This window comes from Silene latifolia, chromosome 10, assembly GCF_048544455.1.
Source record: "Silene latifolia isolate original U9 population chromosome 10, ASM4854445v1, whole genome shotgun sequence".
NCBI lineage: Eukaryota > Viridiplantae > Streptophyta > Magnoliopsida > Caryophyllales > Caryophyllaceae > Silene > Silene latifolia.
The window spans coordinates 42,109,268-42,132,408 of NC_133535.1; the positions used below are offsets into that span (position 1 = coordinate 42,109,268).

At 42.3% G+C, this 23,141-nt stretch overlaps 1 protein-coding gene across 2 annotated transcripts; it reads right to left on the reverse strand.

Moving 5' to 3' along the window:
* Nucleotides 1-19,192: 19,192 nt before the first annotated feature.
* On the reverse strand, nucleotides 19,193-23,141 carry LOC141605549 (ABSCISIC ACID-INSENSITIVE 5-like protein 5). Of its 2 annotated transcripts, XM_074424370.1 has the most exons (5): nucleotides 21,533-23,141; nucleotides 20,749-20,820; nucleotides 20,630-20,659; nucleotides 19,471-19,541; nucleotides 19,193-19,376 (listed from the first exon to the last, which is right to left on the reverse strand). In XM_074424370.1, coding segments are annotated over exons 1-5 (1,308 nt in total). In that variant the 5' UTR covers nucleotides 22,667-23,141; the 3' UTR covers nucleotides 19,193-19,375. The 2 variants fall into 2 exon arrangements, with proteins under 2 accessions (XP_074280471.1, XP_074280470.1); XM_074424369.1 differs by having other exon boundaries at nucleotides 19,332-19,541.

The following is a 23,141-nucleotide window of genomic DNA, read 5'->3' on the forward strand; positions in this document are numbered from 1 at the left end:
ACCGTAAATTGTTTCGAAAATGGCCTTAGGCTTGCCCATTTGCGATGAAACTTGACATTTGGAATCCTTGGATGATGGGTGAACTTCCTACCATCTCGGAATTTTGGTTTGTGACGGATTTTTCAGGACACTTTTCTAGGGCATAATCGCCGTTATAACGAAATGTTGCCGAAATTTCGACTCGAACCCATGACTAGGCTTCGACTTAGGCTTGTCTTAACCCAAATTACCACATGAGTGATCGGGTTTGTGGGAAAACGGCCAAAGATGGCGAGAAAAGAGCGATTTCGGGCTTCTAAAAACTCGGAAATCCCCTAATCAAGGCTCGCCGTCACTTGACGCGGCCTAATATGCCTTAATATTGCAGGTGACGAGGCTTCTACTTCTGGGAGGGCTCCCATGGAGATAGACACTGCTGTTGACGCTTCTCGTGCTCTCGAGGAGGCTTTTGCTGCAGCCAGGGCAGCCGGGGAGGTTGCTGAGGACGAGATCCTCGAGGAGGAGGTTGCTGAGGAGGAGGAGGCCCCGAGACGAACCAACGTGGGGCGAGGAGGTCGTCATCTGAGGGGAGCACCCGCGTGGGCTGAGACCTGGGATAGCAGGCACTTGATTTGCGCTGCGGAGGGTCACCTGTCCTACAGGACGGTGAAGAGCTTGGTAACCTTGAATTCATTACTCATCACTCATATTCTTTCGTTTCATTTGCTCCAATTTCTTTCCAATTTCACTCAAACTAAAGATAGCTTTTGTTTCAAATCACAATAGGAGGCCGGGAACATCAGATCGTTCTCGGGCTACACAACGGCTATGGAGTGCTACGAGAGGCTGTCGGCGGAGGAGCGGGCCATGATCGAGCGGGGAGCGTTCGGCGCCCTGGGGCAGGCTTGGAGGGATATCGCGAAGAGGAAGCTGCGGGCTAACCTTAGCCTGGTCCGCGCTTTCTTGGACCGATTCTGGGATACGACTTCTACTTTTCACATGCCTTTTGGTGAGGTGGGAGTCACGTTGGAGGACTACGACATGATCTCTGGGCTGCCGTGCGGGACTGAGGTGGTGGAGTGGCCGGAGACTGCCATGAGGGTGGACTCGAGCGAGGCTAGGAGGTTGATTGGCTGGAACTTGGCGCCGAAGGCTGTTACAGTGCCTGGTTTGGTGCCTAGTTCTTATGTCCGAGACTACTTTGCGGGGAAGACCCCGGCGCTGGTGGTGATCAACGGGAGAGAGACGGCTCCTCCTCCCTGTACAGCTGAGCAGAGGGTCCGTTTGTGGCTTTGGTGGTTTCTGTCTTTGATCTACCTCGGAGACAAGGGAGAGAGGCTGTCGACGAAGCTTCTTCCCTTCCTTTCTGACCTGAGCTCCTTAGGGCGTTAGGACTGGGTCACTGCTGGTTTTGCGGTCCTCATCCGCTTCATGAGGGCCATGGTTCGTCCGGAGTTGATGGAGAAGGGGACTTCTCCTGGTGATGTCCTCCCTGGACTACTGTTGGAGGTATGAACCTTCATTTGGACTAATAGTCACTTCTTTTCCTTATCGAATTACGAAAGATCGTTTATTGACTATCTTGCTTCACAGGCGTGGGTTTACTCCTACTTTCCGAGCCTCTCGCCCAAGAGGACGGAGCCGCTGGAGAAGGCCTATCCCGTTGTGAGGGATTGGGTGATGTGTCGCACGAGGAGCAAGCACTCCTCTCACGGTGTCTACCGGCGGGACGTGAACGCTCTGCAGCTGGACAGCGTGAGCATCTAACTTATACTTGTTTTGCTTCTTTATTACTTTTTAACCGATCATAAGAATGATTTCTTGCTTGTCTTTTCCCAGTGGGTGCCCAGGCCTTGGGCGGAGTACGCTGGCGCTCCTCCTTTTGTGACTGAGGTCCTTCGACCTAGGAGCTCGAGCCGGCTGCTGTTGAGGACATCGATGGGTCCTGTGTAGTACTTGGTCGAGCGCTTGGCTCGTCAATGCTCTCGGGATGTCTTGACGGTTCCCATCGATCCTCCTAGGACGATGTTCAGGGAGCCTTCTGAGGCTGAGAGGGAGGCTGACTTGGCTGGCGTCGGTGGTGACGCCCTCCTTCTTCCTGGTGAGGACTACTCGGCGTTCCTCTACGGGAGTTTGGCGTACTGGCCGGTTGTGGTAAGTGCTTTAGCCTTCTTTATTTTTGATTTTTGAGAATACGATGAAAGATCACCGATTAATGGGAATCATTTGGCTTTGCAGGAGGTCGAGGCGGCGGGCATCGAGCCCCCAGAGTACCCCGAGACCCTCGAGTACACTGACGCGACCGGGAGGACGACGATCTCCGAGCTGCGTGACTTTGACGTGGCTGTGACGGATGCTGGCCTGGACGATTGGCAGCATCTGGGTCGGAGGGTGAGCCTCTAATTTATATGATCTTTGTGTAAGAACACATTTGATTGAACTTATCCAATTATTAAGAACTTCTTTTTTGAAAATGCAGGTTGCGCCGTCCTGGTTTGTGGCGTTATGGAGGGTAGCCAACCGGCTGCGAGCTACTGCCGTCGAGGCACTTGTCGGCGGTCGAGGTCGTCAGGTATGAACCTTTCTTCATTTTGAATTTTCTTATTTTCTTATGATTGTTTGAAATGATTGACATGAGCCAATTTTGTTGCTTGCAGAGGGAGCGTGAGCTGGAGCGAGAGCTTGCCCAGTCTCGGGAGGAGACAGCTCGTCTGCTGAGAGAGCTCGAGGTTCGCGACGCCGAGGTTGTTGCTCTCGAGGCGAGAGTTGCGGAGTTCACGTAAAACATACATTTGACGATGTATGGCCTAAATTAGCGCAAAACAAATGACTCACAAGTGCAAAAAATGCAAAAAAAAAAAAGCAAAAAAATTGCCGGAAATGACCGGACGGTAGGGAGGGTTACCCCCAAAAAAATGAAAAAAATAGAAATCTATAAGTTAGAAATGTAGGAGCGAAATGATTCCCCAGAAAATAAATAAATAAAAGAAATATATAAGTTTGAAATAAATTACATTAAATTGGAGAAATGATTTCCTAAAAAGAAGAAAAAAGAACATAGAAAGAACTATGTAAGTGTGCTAAAATGACAAAAATGCTGATATTGCCTCGAAATGCGCATCCGCGAAATTAGGAAACACAAAATATGGTAATTTTCACATATTTACCAAAATAATAACCCGTATGAATAGGAAATTATTCGTTAAGGGATTTAGGAAAGATTCAACGCGGAAATTCACAGAAACAATGCTGAGGAAGAGGCGCAGCAGGAGCTGCGTCCCTTTGAAGAGGCGCAGCAGGTGCTGCGCCTGTTCCCTAGTGTTTCCGTCCTGGCGGATTTTAGGAAACAGATTTCAGTATAAATAGAGACGGCGATAGAGGTTTTATTCACACAATTCTTCCGTTTCTTCCTCGTCTTATTACATAAAGTCCTCAAAATAATCCTTCATCATGAATACTTTAGAGATTCGTCTAAAAGAATGGACCAACGAGTTTTCCAACATGGAGAAACACGACATGGGTGCTTATAATCTCGAATCATTGTTGAGCTTGAAGCTTATCAAGATGGTCAAACCATTCCTAGATGCTTGTCTTAATTATTGGGACCCGAATTATCATGTTTTTGCTTTTCCCGGAGGTGAAATTTGCCCATTTCCTGAAGAAATTGTCGCGATCGGTGGGTGGGACCCAGAACACTTGCCTGCTATTCCTTCTACTTCACAAGGGTATAATAACAAATTTAGAGACTTGCTTGGATTGTCAAGAATTGAGGTGGACCGTCTAGTGACCTCGAAAGGAGTGCGAATGTTGGACTTTATTGACCGATTCATTAATAAGGTCGACCCCACCGTCTCTTATGTTGCTAGGCGAAGGGCTTTTGGGTTTTGCTTGTTACATGTATATGTCCTTCAAGGGCATGTTGATGAAGATTTGAAGGGTGATCCCCGTCTTCTGGGCCTAGTTGAGCAAATGGAACTGCGCAGGAGCCCAGCTTGTTTATGCTTAGGAGAGATCCTATTGGGTTTGGATAACAGGAAAGCCAATCGTGACCTACCTTATTTGGGAAGTCCCATTATTCTGCAGGTAAAAGAACGCTTTTCTTTTTCTTTCCTTTTCTTTTTTTGTTTCGTTTTTTTCTCTTTTTTTTTCTTTCTTTCTTTTTTTGTTTCGTTTTTTAATACCCTCTTTTGGTAGGTCTGGCTTATGGAGTGTCTTCGATTGATCGAGCCCCCAGTTCATGTTCCTTCTTATCATGCTCGCTCGATTGCAATGAGGACCAGGCTTTACATGGTGGACTTCACTCGGGTCTGCAATTACTGGGAAAACAAACTAAAGAGTGGTGATGGCCCCTTGATTAGATGGGTTGTACCATGGTGGCATCTCAAATCTGTCACTGGAGTATCTTCCTTGGATCCTACCCGATCTGTGCGCATTCCTGGCTTGGAATTCATGGTATGCATCTTCCCGAAGAGGTTGATGAGACAGGTTGGACTGAAACAGATGATCCCGATGCTTGACACTGTCCCGCAGACTGTCGTGGCGCTCACTACTAAGAGCTGAAGGGAGTGGGCCATTAAATGAGCTCAAAGAAACGTGTGGTTCTTGAACTCTTCTGTTAGTGCCTTATGGGTGTCGGACTCCTATCTGCGGTGGAGGAAAGCTACTACTTCATAGGAGCGTGAGAGATTGAGGAAGCGCGAGCCCATTGACTACAAGGCACGCGAAGTGGAAAAGGAGAAAGAGAAGCATCTGACTGAGGGAGAGGAAAAAAATGAGTTTCGAGTTGTTCATCCTTCGAAGAAACCGAAGACCTCTCCTGTCGTGGACAAAGTGATTGACAAGAATGGGAAGGCTAGGCCTCGAGAAAGACCGTTGGTGATTAGGTCCGAAGTGGCGCAAGAGCGTCCGGCTCGAGGTCGTGACAAGAAGTATGACAAAAATGACAAGGGCAAAGGGAAGATGGAGGAATAGCCCAAGTCTTTATTATTATTTATTATTATTATTATTATTGTAATAAGAAGGTGGGGTTTTTAGAATCCTAGCCTATATTTTTTTTGCATTATTATTATTATGTAACGTATTATTATTATTATTAGAAATGAATGAAATAAAAGAGGTTAATTGGTTATGAAACCGTTTGTGATTTTCTATTCATTATTCTTGTCGAATTCCAAATGCAATTGCAGATGTCCTTCTATTTACATTTTGAAATTAATGGGTTGTATCCTGTGAAGGATTGCCTACGTATTCATTTAAAAAATGAAATCAAACCCTTGCGCGTAGTTCGAGTAAATGTAAAAGAATAATTGTTCTAAGCAAGAGCTTGTAATGAACTTTAGAAGATAAGCATGAGCTTTTACTTACTCTTAAGGTACAATTTAGTTTATTTGATGATATGAGGATGACAAATTGTCAAAATGCAAGAGCAGAGTGACAGTAGCTTATTTCAGCTTTGGCCAGGAGCCGTTTATTTTAGTGCCACAAGAGCGACACGTGAGGTTACGCGAGGCGCGTTTTTGTTCCTATTCTAGGCATAATACCGTTTTAGTTGGTCAACGTTTGTCGGGTTGGCGAATTCATTCCCATCTAGGTCTGTGATCCTAACCGCACCCCCTGGAAGTATGGACTTGACTAGAAATGGCCCGGCCCAATTAGGTTTGAATTTTTCCCGTGGATCGACAGGTAAAAGTGCTCTAACTGACTTGAGTACTAAGTCTCCTTCCTTGATGTTCCTTGGCTTGACCCTTTTGTTGAAGGCTCGTTTGATACGTGCTTGATATGTTTGGACATTATGTAATGCGCGTAGCCTACGTTCATCCAAGAGGATGAGTTCTTCGTATCTATCCCTCTTCCAATCGGCTTCCAGGATTTGACTTTCGAGTAAGATACGCAATGATGGTGTTTCTAGCTCGACTGGCTGTACAGCTTCCATGCCATAGGTCAAATAGAAAGGGATGGCCCCAGTGGGCGTCCTTACAGATGTGCGATATCCCCACAAAGCAAAGGGTATTTTGCTTGGCCAATCTCGATAGTTGTCAATCATTTTCTTGAGAATTGTGACAACGTTCTTGTTTGCCGCCTCTACCGCGCCATTAGTCTGTGGTCTATATGGCGAAGAGTGGTGATGCCTAATTTTGTACTTGGCTAGCAATTGCTCAGTCTCGGCTTGGAAATGTGATCCATTATCACTAATGATCTCATGTGGGCAACCGTATCGACAGATGATGTTGTTTTGTATGAACTTTGCCACATTTTTAGCCGTGAGACTAGTGTAGGAAGCCGCTTCTACCCATTTGGTGAAATATTCAATTGCCACGAGGATGAAACAGTGACCTCCTGTTCCGGCCGGAGTTATCTTCCCGATTATATCAATTCCACAGGCAGAAAATGGCCAAGGATATGTCATTGTATAGAGCGATGAAGGAAGGACATGCTGTACATTCCCGAAGATTTGGCAGTTGTGGCAATGTCTTACGTATTTGATGCAATCGGATTCCATTGTGATTTTCTTTGCCATCATGGGCCCACTCATGTGAGGACCGCATTCTCCGTCATGGACTTCTTCCATTACTTTCCGCGCCTGTGAATGATCGAGGCCATGTAGGATTACACCAAGAGGTGTTCTTTTGTATAACTCTCCTTGGATGAGAACGTATTGGGAAGCTAGTAGGCGTATAGCGCGTTGTCCCCTTTTGTCCATATCCGGTGGATAGGTACTGTTGAGTTTAAAATTTAGGATTGCTTGGAACCAAGGCTTCTCTGTGACTTCCTCTTCGTCGGTGATTTGGTGGACATAAGCTGGCTCTGATCGTCGTTCGATGCATAAAGGCATTTCCACCATGTCATCTGGCATATTAATCAAAGATGCGAGTTTTGCAAGAGCATCCGCAAATTGATTTTCTTCCCAAGGTAGGTGTAGATAGGTCACGTGATCAAAGAATTGGGCGACCCGGTCTATTCTGGCTTGATAAGATGCTAAGCTTTTGCTTCGGATTTTCCAAGATCCCGTAACTTGATTGATAATCAGGGACGAATCCCCATGCACTCGGAGGTTTTTAATGCCTAAGCTTACTGCCGCCTGTAGTCCAATGAGACAAGCTTCGTATTCTGCAGCATTGTTTGTCACCTCGAAGTCGAGTTTGACAGAGATCGGTGTATGCTCGCCTTCAGGAGAAATGAGCAACACTCCTATTCCAAATCCTCTTAAGTTTGATGCTCCATTGAAGTAAAGGTCCCAGGAGTCTACATCGGTTTGGAGTATATCCTCATCTGGAAATGACCAAGTATCTATTGCTTGTGCAGCATTGATGAGATTTTCTGCAAAGAATTCGGCAACGGCACGCCCTTTTATAACTTTCAGGGGCACGTATTTGAGATCGAACTCTGAGAGCATCAAAGTCCATCTTGCTAATCGTCCGTTGAGGACGGGTTTCTCGAAGAGGTATTTCACTGGATCCATTTTGGAGTATATTTTGACGGAGTAGCTAAGCATGTAATGGCGTAGCTTCTTCGTTGCCCACACAAGAGCGAGGCATGTCTTTTCGAGTTGTGAGTATTTACACTCGTACTCCAAGAACTTCTTACTAAGGTAGTAGATAGCCCTTTCCTCTTTTCATACGGTTTGGGCTAGCATGACGCCCATGGCTGTTTCGGTCACTGTGAGATATAAACCAAGAGGTTGATCTCGTTGAGGTGGCATGAACACGGGTGGTTTAGCTAATATCTCCTTGATTCGATCGAACGCCTTCTGACAGTCATCATCCCACATGGTGTGATCTGTTTTCTTGAGCTTTTTGAAGATAGGTTCACAGATCATGGTGAGTTTCGATATGAATCGACTTATATACTGCACTTTTCCCAGGAATCCTCTGACTTCTTTCTCTGTTTGAGGTTGTGGCATTTCGATCAGAGCTTTGATTTTGGAAGGGTCTATTTCTATACCTCGTTGGCTAACGACGTATCCCAGGAGTTTGCCAGATGTTACTCCGAATGTGCACTTCTGAGGATTGAGCCTCATGTTGTACTTTTGTAGCCTTAAGAAGAATTTGCGAAGTTTCGCAATATGCCCTTCTCTATCCTTGGACTTGACAATCATGTCGTCTACGTATACCTCAACTTCTTTGTGCATCATGTCATGTAGGAGTGTAGTTGCGGTGCGTTGATATGTAGCTCCGGCGTTGATTAACCCAAACGGCATAACCGTATAGCAATAGGTTCCCCATTGAGTGACAAAGGCGGTCTTGTGCATGTCTTCTATGGCCATCTTGATTTGGTTGTAACCCGCGTACCCATCCATGAAGGATAGTAACGTGTGATCTGCGGTATTGTCCATTAATATGTCGATATGTGGTAGAGTAAAGTCATCTTTAGGACTTGCTTTGCTTAAGTCCCTAAAATCAACACAAACACGGATTTTCTCATCCTTTTTGGGTACGGGTACTATGTTGGCTACCCAGTCAGAGTACTCGGAAACTTTGATGAACCCGACATTGAATTGCTTATCGACTTCTTCCTTAATCTTGAGAGCCCACTCTGTTCTCATTCGACGAAGCTTCTGTTTCACGAGCTTGAAACCTGGCTTAATTGGGATTGTATGTTCGGTGATGTTCCTGTCGATCCCTGGCATGTCTTTGTAGGACCAAGCGAAAATGTCTTTGAACTCTTGTAGGAGGTCTATGAAGCTGGCCCTTTCGGTGGGGCTCAAGGTTGTCCCTATCCTAAGTTCTTGGGGTTCTAGTTCGGTTCCTACATTGATGGGTTCAGTGTTCTCTATTACTGGTCCCCCTTCCCCCTCTTGTAGTATTTCCTTGGCTATGTAGGGAGGTATCTCAATTGAGTCTGGGTCTGGGTCATCCTCAGTATCATCATAAACAGAATTGCATTCAAGATAACACAAAGAGTAAGCAGAACCTGATTTATTCATATTAAAGTTTGAGAAAATTTGAAACAAATAAGCCATCTGATCTGTGGTCAGCAGCGGGAAAGGGACAGTTGTTGAGGCATTTCCCGAACTACTGTTACCATTTGAGGCTAAGCTAGGAGAAACAAAGGGAATGGGGATGACGACGGGAGGAGACTCCTTAGCGACTTCTCTAGACTCTGACTCTGACTCCGACTCTGACTCTGACTCGAATTCATCGTCTTCTAGTTCTCCTTTGAACATCTCTCCTTCTCCAGTGGTGAGCTTGAAGAGTCTTCCTTGATTGTTGGTCCACTTGATTGATTTTCTCCATCCTTTCTGCTGGTTCGCGTTTGTTTCTGTGATTAACGCGGTAGGGTTGAAGTGGTTGTCTTGAAGTATCATGGTAATGATCTTATCCTGCGCGGCTCTAACAAATCGATCTTCGCCAAACAGTTGTAGACTAACAGCTTGTTCGTCTAAGCAAGGTGCTTGACGGGCTTTGACGGTAGGAACTGTTTCTGGAGGAATGAAGTAGCAATCGTGAAAGATCTAGATTCCGGCTAGCTTCATTTCGAGATAGTGCCAAGGTTCGGGAAATCCGTGAAAGAGTTCTTGACTTCCTTCCTTAACAAAGTATCCATTTAGGGTAGGGAGATAGGGTCGCATTTGGACTCCTACGTACTTACGGTTTTGAACTTGAGCGAGCATCTCGAGAACTTCCTCTTTAGTGGGTTTGTATCCTAAGCCAAGTGGTATCCTTTTTTAGTTGCCTTCCTTGTAGGGTGCGAAGGTGTTTCTTCGGACAGGGTTTAAAGGCATTCCAGGGAAGTATCCCTGGGATTTGAGTATGTGGTTGACCACCAAGTTGGAGTAGGGATCGTAGTATAGGGGTGCCAATTCGCTTTCTATGACACTTACGCTTTGAAAGCCCCCAAGTTCATGTACTGGATCCGCAAGGACTTGATTATTTGACTTCTTTTCGATTATTGCCTTGATGGGCAACGAAGTGATCGTCACCACTTTGCCGTTTAGTGGAATTTTGATCTTTTGGTGAAGGGTGGATGTTACCGCTTTGGAAGCGTGAATCCAAGGTCTTCCCAGAAGTATGTTGAAGGAAGCTTCAATGTCCACTATTTGGAAGTTAACCTTTCGCTCAATCGGCCCTGTGGCTATGGTTAGGTTAACGAGTCCTACGACCTTTCGTCGTGTAACATCATATGCACGAACACCTTGATTGATAGGGGTCCAATCCGACTCTTTCATGCCTAGTTTGTATGCCGTTTTGAGGGGTATGACGTAGACCACAGAGCCATCATCTACCAAGGTCATTGGCACATTCTTCTTTAAGCAAATGACAGTGATGTAAAGAGCCAAGTTGTGACTAGCGCCAAAGGGCGGCAAATCTTCATCTGAGAAAGTAATGAGATTACTTAGCTTCGGTGATTCTTGGAAGACCAAGTTGACTACATCGTCGGGTGTGGAGTTATGTGCCACATTTAGCTTGGCCAAAGCTTGCAGTAAAGCTTGGCGATGTGGGAATGAGCTTGCTACTAATTGCCAGACTGAAAGATCAGCCTTGGTCTTCTGTAATTGCTTGAGCAAATGATCAGTAGAGTCATCTTCATTATCATTTGGTGTGATAACATTGGTTGGACCATTTTGAGTAGTACTTTGATATGGACGCCCCGAACGAGTTAGGTGGTTCACATCTTGGTCTTCACCATTTTGTACTATTTCCTTGACTAGGGAGTGTTCAATGAGATACTCGTCTTCATCGTCATCGGTCCATACTCCATTGACTGTAACTAGTTCCCTCATTCTCATGATCTCGTCCTCTAATTGTGTGATTTGGTCGACTAGTTTATCAACCACGGCGACTATTTCTTGCATAGTAGCATTTTGAGAAAAGATTAGTGGCGCATGTTCTTTAGGTGTCGCATTGGGGTCATGTAAAGTTGTCACCACATTTTCCAATTCCCAAACTTGCCTATCCACACTTCTTGCCCATGCGATGAAGTCGGCAATGGTAGGGGAAATGGTAAAGTAGAACCCTTCATTCTCGATCGCGTGGATCTTGTCTTCGACTGGAGAAATGAGGTGTGAACAATCTAAGGTAGATTCTTCACTTGTGATCACTAGAATTCCAAGAGGATTCTGAGTGTTGTTGGGCTTACCTCCCGGTGGTATTGGTAGTCGACCATCCTCTATCATGTCTTGAAACACATTTTTCAATTTGTAGCATTTTTCTGTGTCATGCCCCTTACCCCTATGATATTCGCAGTATGAGTTCTCGTCCCAGAACTTGGACTTCTTTTCAGGTTCGGGCGTAGGTCCTATGGGTTAGAGTTTGCCTTGTTTCATTAGCCTTTTTAGAGCATTGGAGTAAGTGTTCCCAAGATTTGTAAATTTCCTTGGTGGGGCACTCTTCTTGGATGACTCGAGGAGGTTAACTTCATCGGTCTTGCTAGTGGAGCCGTAAGAACGACTTGTTGAGCCTTGATATCCTTGACCTAAAGTTTTAATGTTTTGGTACCTCAAATGATTGGCATAGATGGGCTTTAAGTTGTCCACGAATTTCTCCACAAGGGTAGCCTCGTCCGGGCGTTCAACTAGTTGGGTACTAGTCTTCCTCCACTTACTTAGGAAGTCGGTGAAACCTTCTTTGTCATTTTGGGTAAGAACCTCTAAAGTGCGCATGTTAACTTGGATCTCAGCATTATCCACGTATTGCTTAGCAAACTCGACCGCGGCGTCTTCCCAAGTAGCGATCTTCTTGTGTTTTAGAGAGTAGAACCATTGCTTTGGGATGGTGTCAAGAGATGAAGGAAAGATCCTTAAGAACATCTCGGGTTTAATGCCTTTGATAGACATGTAGTCCTTAAAAGCACGGATGTGGTTCAAAGGGTTTTCATGCCCCTTGAATTTAGGGATATCCGTCATGTTGAAGTTGGTTGGCAACTTGGAACTCACGGCCTCATACTTGCGATTATTTTCCTTATAAATGTCATCCCCTTTAAGGTACATCAATTGCTCCTCTAAGTATTGGAGTCGTTTCTCAGCTGCAGTCATACCCATGGGAGGATTTTCGTCCCTGAAGTCATTCACGAAGTCGTCAATGATTTCACTTTCTCGAGGAGGCAACCTTGCTTCCACGGCATAGATCCGGCCCTCGATGGTGTCAAGGCGATCATACACTTGGTCTTGGGTAACTTGGAGTTGAGCTAGCGCGGTTAGGATTCGATCATTACCATCTTGGAGTTGATTGAAGTCGCTTGTTTCGCATCTTGAAACGGATAAGAGATCGACGACGAATCAAAACACGATCGACCATTCTAGCACACTTACTAAGAAAGAAATGTTTTGACTCGTGAAGTGGGTGTGTGCCACTTGTGTCAGTGAGCTTTTGAAGAAATGACAAGATTTGAAAAATGTTGGTCCTAGTCAACTTTAGTGTAGTTGTAGGAGTGGACTCGAAGTGAGGTTTTGAAATGGGCTTGGGCCCAAAATTTGACTCGACAAATGGACAGAGTTTTGACTCGGTTTTGCGCTAATCATTGGCCTTTTTCGAAATTTACATTTTAAAAGGGATTTGATTTTACAAAAATCATCATGGTTTCGTTTGGAAATGGTGATCACGTAAGGTACAAACATTTATACAAGCATTATAACGGGATGTTGAGTGCATTTAAAAGGGTTTTAGTTTAAAGGGTGGGTTGCTATACCGAATAATCAAACCCGTAGTCTGTGGAGAGGCTCGTACCAAACAAGAGTAAGGCCGATTCCTAGTCCATTTCCTCAAGTAGTGAAAGTCCTTGATACAAACAAGAGTAAGTACCATGGTATGGATGACGTCAATCGTTATCCATCCTTAGGCCCAAATAAGAATTAGGACCGTTTAGACGGGACGATTGGTCGAATGGGTTGGGTTGGGCCTAGGAAGGCCGAATAAAACGGTCTAGGAAGACCGAGTTATGAAAACCGACAATTGTCTTGTACAAACTATTCCCTAACCTTGTTCAAGTTTCACCCTTTTGGCTACACGTAAGTGTATTTTCCCCAGCGGAGTCGCCAAATTGTGGACATGGGGCCACGGGGGCGCTTGGGAAACAAGCGTTTGCATTTGTGGAGTCGCCACCAATTTTTATGGGAAATTGGAACCGTTCGAATACCTCGTGTCATGTCAAGACACAAAGTAGTGACATGAACACCAAGAACTCGTTACCCTTAGCATTCTATGTCTAGAATGACTCTCGTGGATGCCAATGAACACAGATGTTCACAGAGATCTGGAGTAAGGGGTGAGGGTACGTATTAGGAAGCTCTTTTGATCGAACACCTAATCCCGCCCGCCTCGATAGCGTCCTCTACTAATGATTAGGGAAATTATCTATACTCGATATATCGTCGATTATATGCATGCAATGCAACATCCAAGTTTTAATCCTAGCATGCGAAGATTAACTAAGTCGGTGAACAATTAATTTAGCATACAATTAGGTCGAAGTAGGAATTTAAGCTCAATTACATATGAAAGCATACAAATGATACAATAAAAGAAATACAATAATGAAAATTACAATAATTACAATGGATTCAATTGATTTCTGTCTAAAATACCTTCAAAACGGATAATTTGAGAAAGAACAAAATAAAGAAATAAACGAACAGATTAAGGTGATAATACGATTAATAGTTGATTAAGTACGTAAGCTAACTAAACTAGGTCAAGGCAGAACGGAAGTTTAGAGACAAATCATCCGAACAGTAGCGCAAGAGAGTGCGCCTCTGAAGAGGCGCGGCGATTCTTTGCGTCTGTTCCAAGGGTGACTTCTGGCTGTGAAACCGGAACTGCAAATCGTTAATGTTAATTGGTGAATTTAAGGATTGATTATGATATTCGACTCGGATAAAAGTGATTTAATGGATTAATTACATGCGAATGAGTCATAAAAGCAACAAAACATGGATAAGACGAACGCAAACGAATTAATTACATAAACGAAAGGTTGATTAGTGACATAGGTGAACTAAATAGGTTAAATATGACAAATTAATGACGAATTAATGACGGATATGATAATAGACAGATGAAAATATACCAAAGGTCGAATTCCAGAAACTCAATACGAATGAATCGAATCTCTACAACCCGGATTGATTTTAATGACGAAAACCCGCAAATATGGGATTACTTGGGATTTGAGTCGGGATTTAATGATGAATAATATGTGTTAATGATGATAAATAATATACATGTGAAATTATTATGCTATTATGTCAAAGAATTGAAAAACAAACTAAAACAAACAATGAACGACGAATTGACAGAAGACGAAGGAAGAAGAAAGGAAGCAGGAACTGCGGCAGCTTCACGAAGAGGCGCAGCAGGTGCTGCGTCCCTTCGAAAAGGCGCAGCAGTTGCTGCGTCCTTTCTCGACGGTCATCTCCTGGTAATCCGTAAAAAGGGTTTTAAAGCATGGTTTTATAAATCGGTTTTAAGAAGTATTTTCGACATAAACCTTACATTAATGATACAAAAAGTTAAATAACAATAATAAAAGAGGATTTACACCCTCAGACTTACATGTTTGACGAAACGAGATGAACTAAGTTTACAATTAGTGATGCTCGACTCGAATGTAACGAAAGTGCCCTCGTAAGAGGAAAACGATTAAGATTAATTAAGTTGATTGATTGTGGAGTTTGTCAAATTGGTCGGTCATGCAAACGAGGCTGGTACTCAGAAGGATCCGAGCTTACGTGGTCGAATGTTCAAGCACGTAGACGCCAAAAAGTAAGAACGTGGTCTAGAATGCAAAGGGAGAAGAGAAGGGCGGACACTCGCGTGAGAAATATGAGGAGCGAAGGCTCCTATTTATACTAATCACGTGAAGGAATAGGGTTTTCGGAGAAACTTTGGAAGTGAATCTCGAAAAGATATGAAAAGATACGAAAAAATACGCAGAAAAGGACCTGGGAAGAGGCGCAGCAGTCACTGCGTCTCTTGGAAGAGGCGCAAAGACTGGCCGCGTCTGTTCCCAGTGGTTTCCTCCTGCGAAAGAAAGATTTCCGTGTTTAATTTATGGAATAACGGGATAATCTTATTTTCCTTAATATTTTGTATGAATATTACGGGAAATTCTTTACCAAAGAATAAAAGATTGTGAAAGATTTATAAAATATGGAATAGAAATATTCGAACATTCCAACATTCGACTCGGGATTTAACGGTTATCGAAAAATGAAGACGGTTTTAGGCCCGACTCCAAATGTACTCTAATTATCACAAAACGAACGTATCGGCGCGTAGATGACAATTAAGAGGTAGACATCAGTGTTTGAGCAATCACTTGACGATAAACTTACGAACTGTCACAAATCGTTCCGCGTACCAAACATGCGGCCCAATCATCACCGGGTGGTTTGCGGGAGGTGCAGAAATGAGGTATCTACAGCAATCACAAGAATAAGCAACACAAGGTAACACAACAATATTCACCACCTCCAAACTCCAAATCAACAAATGGCTCTCATCGCAACGAGTAGCTCAGTCAAGTTACCCATCACAACAGGTACCCACACCGCCAGTGGTAGACCGCGGCCTTGCCACCTAAAGCCTCGCTCATCGCAACGAGCGAACCTAGATCATTATTGTGCACATCCCCTTGTGACGGGAGCTACAAAGGGCGAACATGTAGGTGAAACCATCTCCCGACATGGCTCAAAATATTCAACCAACACCTCTATCAATCACAAATACGATATCACAATAATCTCAAATAATCAACCACGATATCAATCAATACAACAACGGTATAATCATACTGTGTAGGGAAACCCTACCTTATTTCGCAACCTCCAAATCAACAATGCAGAAATGACGAGCTAGAACTGATCCTCTACGAGTTCCTCGCCTAACAATCATACACAACAATACTAATATCAAGATCAATCCCTAATTAACCCATCTCCCTTAATTACCCAAATTAGGGTTACGACAAATACGAAAATACAATGATAAAGAGGAGAACTAATACCTACAATCTGATCAACACAAGAATCAACGAAATCCGACGACCAAATGCTAAACCTTGCTTGGTAGATGATTAGAGTGATTAGGGAGAGTTTGGAAATGTTTAAGATTAAAAAATGATTATGAAACTGGTTATCGAAATTATATAACTCCCCAATCGTTCTTATCAAACCGCAAATAAAACGTCTCCAGACCGGACACTCGACCGAGTACGCAATACTCGAGCGAGTGCCTCATTGACTCGGTCGAGTGACCCCTAGGCAGAAGTCTGACCAAACATAAGTCTACTTTACTCGGTCGAGTACAACCCACTCGACCGAGTACCCAGCTATCAGAATATGTAGTATTACATTAATAAGTCGGACCGCATCCTGAAGGTACCCTCATCACAACACGGATTACCATGTGCTCATATCGCAACCCGAAATACGACAGCCAGGTTCGCATCGTAACACAAACCCAAAACTCATATCCTAAATGTGCACATCCCCTTGAAGCGGGACCCTCAAAGAGCGATCCCCGACATGAGGTCAGTCTCTCGCAATCGCCTCACTAACAACACCACTCCACAAGAACGCACACACACATAACACCATATCACAATTCAATATGTCAAATCACCAAGTATCACAAATACAATCTCACAACCACCGAGTGTCACAGGTATGATATCACAATCACCGAATATCACAACCACGATGCCACCAACACATATGTAATCATCTATACTATGAAAAACTAAGTAGGGAAACTCTACCTTTTAGCAATACTTCAATCACAACTACACAAGCAATCAAACCGATTCCTCACAAAGCCGTCACCTACATAACACAATTATCTAAAATTAATACATACTCAATTGACTGACCAATCATGCACATACCTAGACTCATCACGACTTACTAGTAATTTCAAATTTAACTAAACTCGACTTTTATGACTTTCCAAAACAGAACAGACTCACTATAAAATTCATAACTAATTCTAGAAAAATCCAATGGCTGCAAGTCTAACTGTGCTGGAACCCGAAGACTCTTAGCTATAACTCTTACTGAGTGGTACTTTTCCAAACTCAAAACTATTTAAGGGTTTCTAGACATATTTCCAACAACTAACAAAATTCGTCCCCATAAAGAGTATTAATCTATAAAACGAGTTTAACAAATGATTTTAGAGCAAATCCAAAGGCTAACATCATCTAGACTCTGCAAATTTAATGTATAAAAAAGACCCAGTACTAATTTGATTCTTAAGTTAGGTTTTCGAAACAATCTTTAAGCTACTAACTAATTCGCAGACTTTTCAGCGATACGTTCATAAATAAATCACCCAGGACAAACCGAAAGGACTTAGACTACTAATTTTATAGGTATAAACTAGACTTGAAATAAATTATAGTCTATGCTTAAAGTTTTCGAAGATAAACACTTTAGGATCCCCAAATAAATCAAGCAATCTAATATGCGAATCTGCCAAATTGCTGAAACTTCTAGATCTATAACTAACCATGTTAATTCTAGCCCTATGTGATTAAACACGACCCCACCAATAATTAAAAGATGTATTAATACTTAAAATATGAGAAATTGAATCTTATAAGGAATGAAGATGACTTACATGGTAGATAGTGAAAATAGAAGACACTAGATGCAAAATCCTCAAATCTATCTTGAGTTTTCTCTCATTTCTCTCTCTAGATTTTCTTATGTGAATTAGAATTATAAGAGGCGTGCTAGGGTTTTGGGGTCTTTGGGTTTATATACTAGTTGGGAGGATTGGGAAGAAATTGGTAAAGCTGATATAACCATGACTTAAAATAAAAGAAGACCGAATAAAATCTCGTCAGACTTACCCGAATCGACCGAGTAACAAGAACTACTCAATCGAGTAGACCCTACTCGGTCGAGTACATTACTTAATCGACCGAGTACCACCTAGGCAGGCTAAGGTTTAAACTCACATCCTACTCGATCCTCGACCACTCGTACGAGTAAGTCCCACTCGGTTGAGCACTAGCCCATACTCAACCGAGTAACCAACTAGAAATTCAGGGTATTATAGTTAGTAAGACCTTCCTAGATAAATAAAGGTGTTACCATCTCGGTTGCCCACGTTAATGAATAACAAAAGACAAACAATACAAGGTACTTTAATAAAATTACATAAAACTGACAACTGTCACAAATTGTCTTTAAAATAATGATTGTGAAACTATATATTACTCGAACTAATAAAGACTGGTCATGACTACAGTTCCCATGTTCACGCCCTAAGCCACATCATAGCATCAACCAACTCACTATTTATTATATGCTAGATTAACTGCTCCTCAGTTAAACGAAAATAACAAATGGATCATAACAAGTCCCCATGTTGAAAAGTTTGGGTGACAGTTTGCGCGCACACACGTCAACCAAAGGTTGAGTAGTGACTAAACAAACAACATAAGTAGAGACAATAGTGTTAGCACAATAATATTAAATCCAGCTCAGTTTACTATAACCACATGACATTCATCCGTCCACAATATACTCCAATCACATCCACTGCTCTAAATTTCGTCCACAATATACTCCAATCACATCCAGGACTCACTAGATCGAGTGTCCTAGTTTCTCAACCCTCCATATTACGACTTTACAACATCTTAACAGCACACACGTTACTCGAGTGACCTCATCTCAGGCGAGTTCAGCTTCGCGCACTGAATTTCGAACATCTGTCATTTCTTCGATACTTATCGAAATGAAGCTTGTGACCATGCTTTGGAAAGCTAAGACAATAAACTTTCACCTTCAATTCAAATCACCTCCATTGGAGCTCTACAACCCTAGTTATTACAGTCTAAAGTTGACCCCGATACAAACGACTATTGTTCCAATTCATTACACAATTGTTTGCTTCCCTATTAGTCTTTCATAGTCTGCGTTGTACTTAGACGCACACAAAGGGTCTTATAATCTTAGAATATGAGGGATATTACAAAGTCGGTTTAATAATATTGTTGCATAGTAGGAAGCTTATTTTTAACACAAAATCTCATTGAAGACGGACGATATCCGTCACAAGCTTCTGACGGATACCGTTTCCTCTCACAAAATGCCCATTGAGAGATGAGTGGGAAGCACATAGGGGGTGCCCCACCTTGTCCCCTCTCTCTTTTTGTGAGAGGTCACAAGCTTGTGACGGGATTAGCCCGTCACAAGCAAGACTAGCTGTATTTTTAATAATATTGTTGCATAGTAGGAAGCTTATTTATGTATAAATAGCATATCATATGTACACAAATATTAATGCAATTTCTCGATAAAACATCTCTATAAAACCAATGACGTGACTTACAAACTATTACTTTGCAACCTACCATTTCATAAAATTACAAAAATGCATGCCAAAAATACATACAAGTAATGAAGATCACAAGGACAAGTAACGCTTCCTCTTCTTTACTAGCCACAATGTCTAGAGGAAAGGGAAAAAAAGCAAGTTTGAGAAATTCATAATCTCCCGAAATATTTACAAAAAATGCATTTCAACTCATCATATCACTTCTCACCATGGTCCAGTATGCATCCTCCTTAATCGCTTTTGAGGTCCAGCAGACTGCGCTTTTGTCATCTCTTGCACCTGTAAAATCGCTTAAATTGGTCAAATTAATTTCATGTCTCGAAACATACACGATTTGTAGGAAATCTTGAGCAATAATATGCTTCACGAAACCAAATACAACACAAAATGAACATTAAGGATGATCTTTGTTAGATTTGGCTAAGATTTCCTACGTAAACCTCAATGCATGTTCAGTACAGGTCGATCTATAAACAACCTAAGTCTATATTCGACTCCCTTTACCATTTATACTGACAGAAACTCACCCATCAAGTATAAACTTACGGAGCATATAGCCGAATGGTGTGACAAATAATATTATACGACCATCGGGTGGTGCGAAGATAGAAAAGGTGTCTATTTTGTGATAAAAAATTGCCATTTTATATTAAAAAGTGAACATATTTTATTATTAAAAAAACTCTCCATTTTTTAACAAAAAACAGAGCTCACTTTTTAACCTTTTTTTTGGCATTGAAAAATGGTCACAACTCACAACTCACTTTTGTTTATCGCACAATACGACAATCGCACACAATAACTAGTATTAATGCAAAACTCATAGCACTCCAGAAGCTAAGAATTTCGAAAAGAGAATTTTATCATAAGCAGTAAGTGAAATTTAACAATCAAAGTTGTCAAAGTTGTCACTTAAGTGGAATTACCCCAAATCCTTTTTTTAGCCAATTCGATGGACAGAAGGTCCCACTTGTGAGTTGTGACGTCTCTCAACCCTTCTTCCACTTGCAATCCCACTTGCATATTGTGAGAGGTCACAAGCTTGTGACGAAAAATGTCCGTCACAAATGAGAATTTGATGGAACTACTCCATTTCAAAAAAAATGATCAAAAATATCTCTTTACCGTTAACAATTGCATTTTATACACCTAATTTATCCTCATCGTTCATCTATTATCTCTACCGATTTCAACCAACTTGATCTTCAAAATATTTGTGATTAAGGATAGGAGTGAATTTCTTTTTTTTTTTTTATATTTAAATGAGCGCATCTACGTCTTGGGTGATATCAAACCCCTAACTCCATAGTTGGAGCGAGTTTATAATAAGCGAACAAAAATAAAACACTACAACTCTACAACATTACCTGATTTATCTGCTTCTCCACAATTTCTATCTGCAGTGAAACAAGTCGAGAAAATCAATGGAATGTAACAATGCGTTTTGGTAAACCAAACAGTTATGACTTAAGAACCACAAAATTACCTGTTTCCTTCGGAGTTCTTCATTCTCCTCTTTTAGTTTTGCAATTTCCTGCTCTAGGTCCATTGTATACGCCTAGAGAGAATATACATAGCGATGTAAGATCACTGAAAAAAGATAACAAACTACAAAGGGAAATTAATCTCACTAATGAATAGTTTGAGACTCAGAGTAAAGTGACGGGAAAAGGAGAGAGGGGAGTGGGGAACGGAGTAAGGAAGTCTTTCCTCCTAATCATTCCTATGTTGGCGGGATTTTGATTATACAAGGAGAAGGGAATAATAGAATTTGTATCCCTCCCTGACTCCTTTTTCCTCCTTTCCCTTCTCGCCAATTCTCTCCATCCAAACGAACTCTCTAAAGCATGTCATTTGATTCAGTACTTCGTTTACACCAACGAATAAGAGATGTTTGTTCATGCACTATTAGAGCCAGCTTATATGGCAAAGGTTGTGTTAATGTGTCACGCTCTCTTCATCAAGCTTTACATTAGGACACTAAATATGGTCCAAGTTCTCAACATGACATTAACATAGTCAGCGCCAGCAGCAATATTAAGATTTGAATAGCAACCAATTTCAAAAAAAGAGAGCATGACACACATTTCATTCTCCCACCATTCAAATCATTTCACTGCCTCTACAGAAATATAGGAGAGCGTTATAAAAATGGCAGTGAAATGGTCTGAAGACTTTGAAAAGAGGTACTATACACAATGAAACGGGGTGCTGGTGAATCAAAAGAACGGAAAGAGACGGGACTATGACAAGAGAGGATAAAGATAGACCTGTTTACGTGCTCGTGATCTTGCAGCAGATTCTCTGTTCTTTATCATTCGCCTTTGTCTTCTCTCAACAACTTTCTCAACAGCATTACTGGATTTTCTCCCCCTAAAACCTCCATTAAAGACATACGGCATTGGTGAAACTGAAGAAGTATTTCCGTTGCTCTTTGCAAGCCCTTCTGATGATAAAGTCGCTGGAGATCCAGCAGGGGCCATCCCAATAATGTTCATGCCTCCGCCTTGCAATCCTGAACTAGGCATCAAATTGTTGTTCATTCCTGGATCACCTAATCCAGTCATACCACCTCTGACTCCTGTGTTACCTAACTGAGCATTACCAGGCAGCATCATCGTTGACACATAAGAGGCAGCTGGCTGCTTAGGCATCAACGGTGGTTGTCGCTGCTGAGGCGGCTGTGAGCCCAGCTGAGTTTGTGTCGTGTGCTGAGAACTTCGTAGACCATTAACATTCAAAGGCAAAGTAGTAGACTGCATATTAACTTGGTTACTCTCCGGCATTCGATTACCCATCAAATCAACAGCTCGACCAGGTTGCTGAAAATTAATCCCAAACCCTGAATCACCACCATTATGAGCAGACTGAGCTAGTTCTCCAAAAATCCCAGCAGCGCCGAGATTGGGCTTTCCAAAGGGTTGCGGTTGAGCATCTTCCTTAACAACTCCTGCTCTGAACAAAAACTCTTCCAAAGTCATCTCCCCCAAAGTCTGTTGTCTATGAGGCACACTAGACCCATCTCCACCGTCTTTCCCACAACCAAACTCTTTGGCAATATCCTTCCATACCTCATCAACTTTCTTCTGGCTAATTGTCCTGGGTAACGTTAACGATCCCTGTCGCTGCAAATGATTCCCCCCTAACGGACCATTAGAAGGAATCATAGTAGTTGTTGACATAGACTGAGCATCTTCAGCACTCCAAATGTTTTTCAATAATTCATCCATATTCATGGACCCAAAATCCTTCCCAATCCCACCTAGTGTATTCTGAAATTCATCGAATGTCAACGAGTATATCGAGGATTGTCGTGTTAACCCGATGTTTCCCGATCCGGGTAGTGGTAGTGGTCTCCCATTACTGCCTCCTGGAGGCTCATTCCCAAAATTGCCAAAATTCATATTATCACTATCTGTAATATCAAACCCTTACTTAAATAGTTACATGTAAGCCCTTATACAAGCAATTTCTGTGAAAAGCAACTATAATTTAGAGGAACTAGATCACAAGTTCACAACAACTCCAAATACAACCCCTTTCAACTTCAAACTCGGTTTCAACGATACAATTAAAGATCAACCAGCTAATAACTGTCACTCAAGCTTTGCAAAATATAACGTTAGTCAATAACCACAAATTCTTGTTTCAGACAATTAATATAAATAATGTTAAAATGAAAGGAGATTGTGAAAGACCTTAACTTAGACGAACAATAACAGCAGCAGCAGCAACAACAACAGCAGCTGAAGAAAAAAAAAAGTGTGCAAGAGAGACAAGGACAAATTGGGAGAAGAGAAATGGATATGAAAAGCTTGTAGAGTAGTAGGAATTATTTTTATTTGTTTCAAAAATGGAGTAGTTTATAATGGCGTACAC

Coding starts and splice junctions, on each gene's coding strand:
- LOC141605549 (XM_074424369.1), bottom strand. CDS start 22,666: ATGAATTTTGGCAATTTTGGGAATGAGCCTCCAGGAGGCAGTAATGGG. Junction 20,821..21,532: donor GATCACGAGCACGTAAACAG/GTCTATCTTTAT, acceptor TATTCTCTCTAG/GCGTATACAATGGACCTAGA. Junction 19,542..20,629: donor TGGAGAAGCAGATAAATCAG/GTAATGTTGTAG, acceptor GCGATTTTACAG/GTGCAAGAGATGACAAAAGC.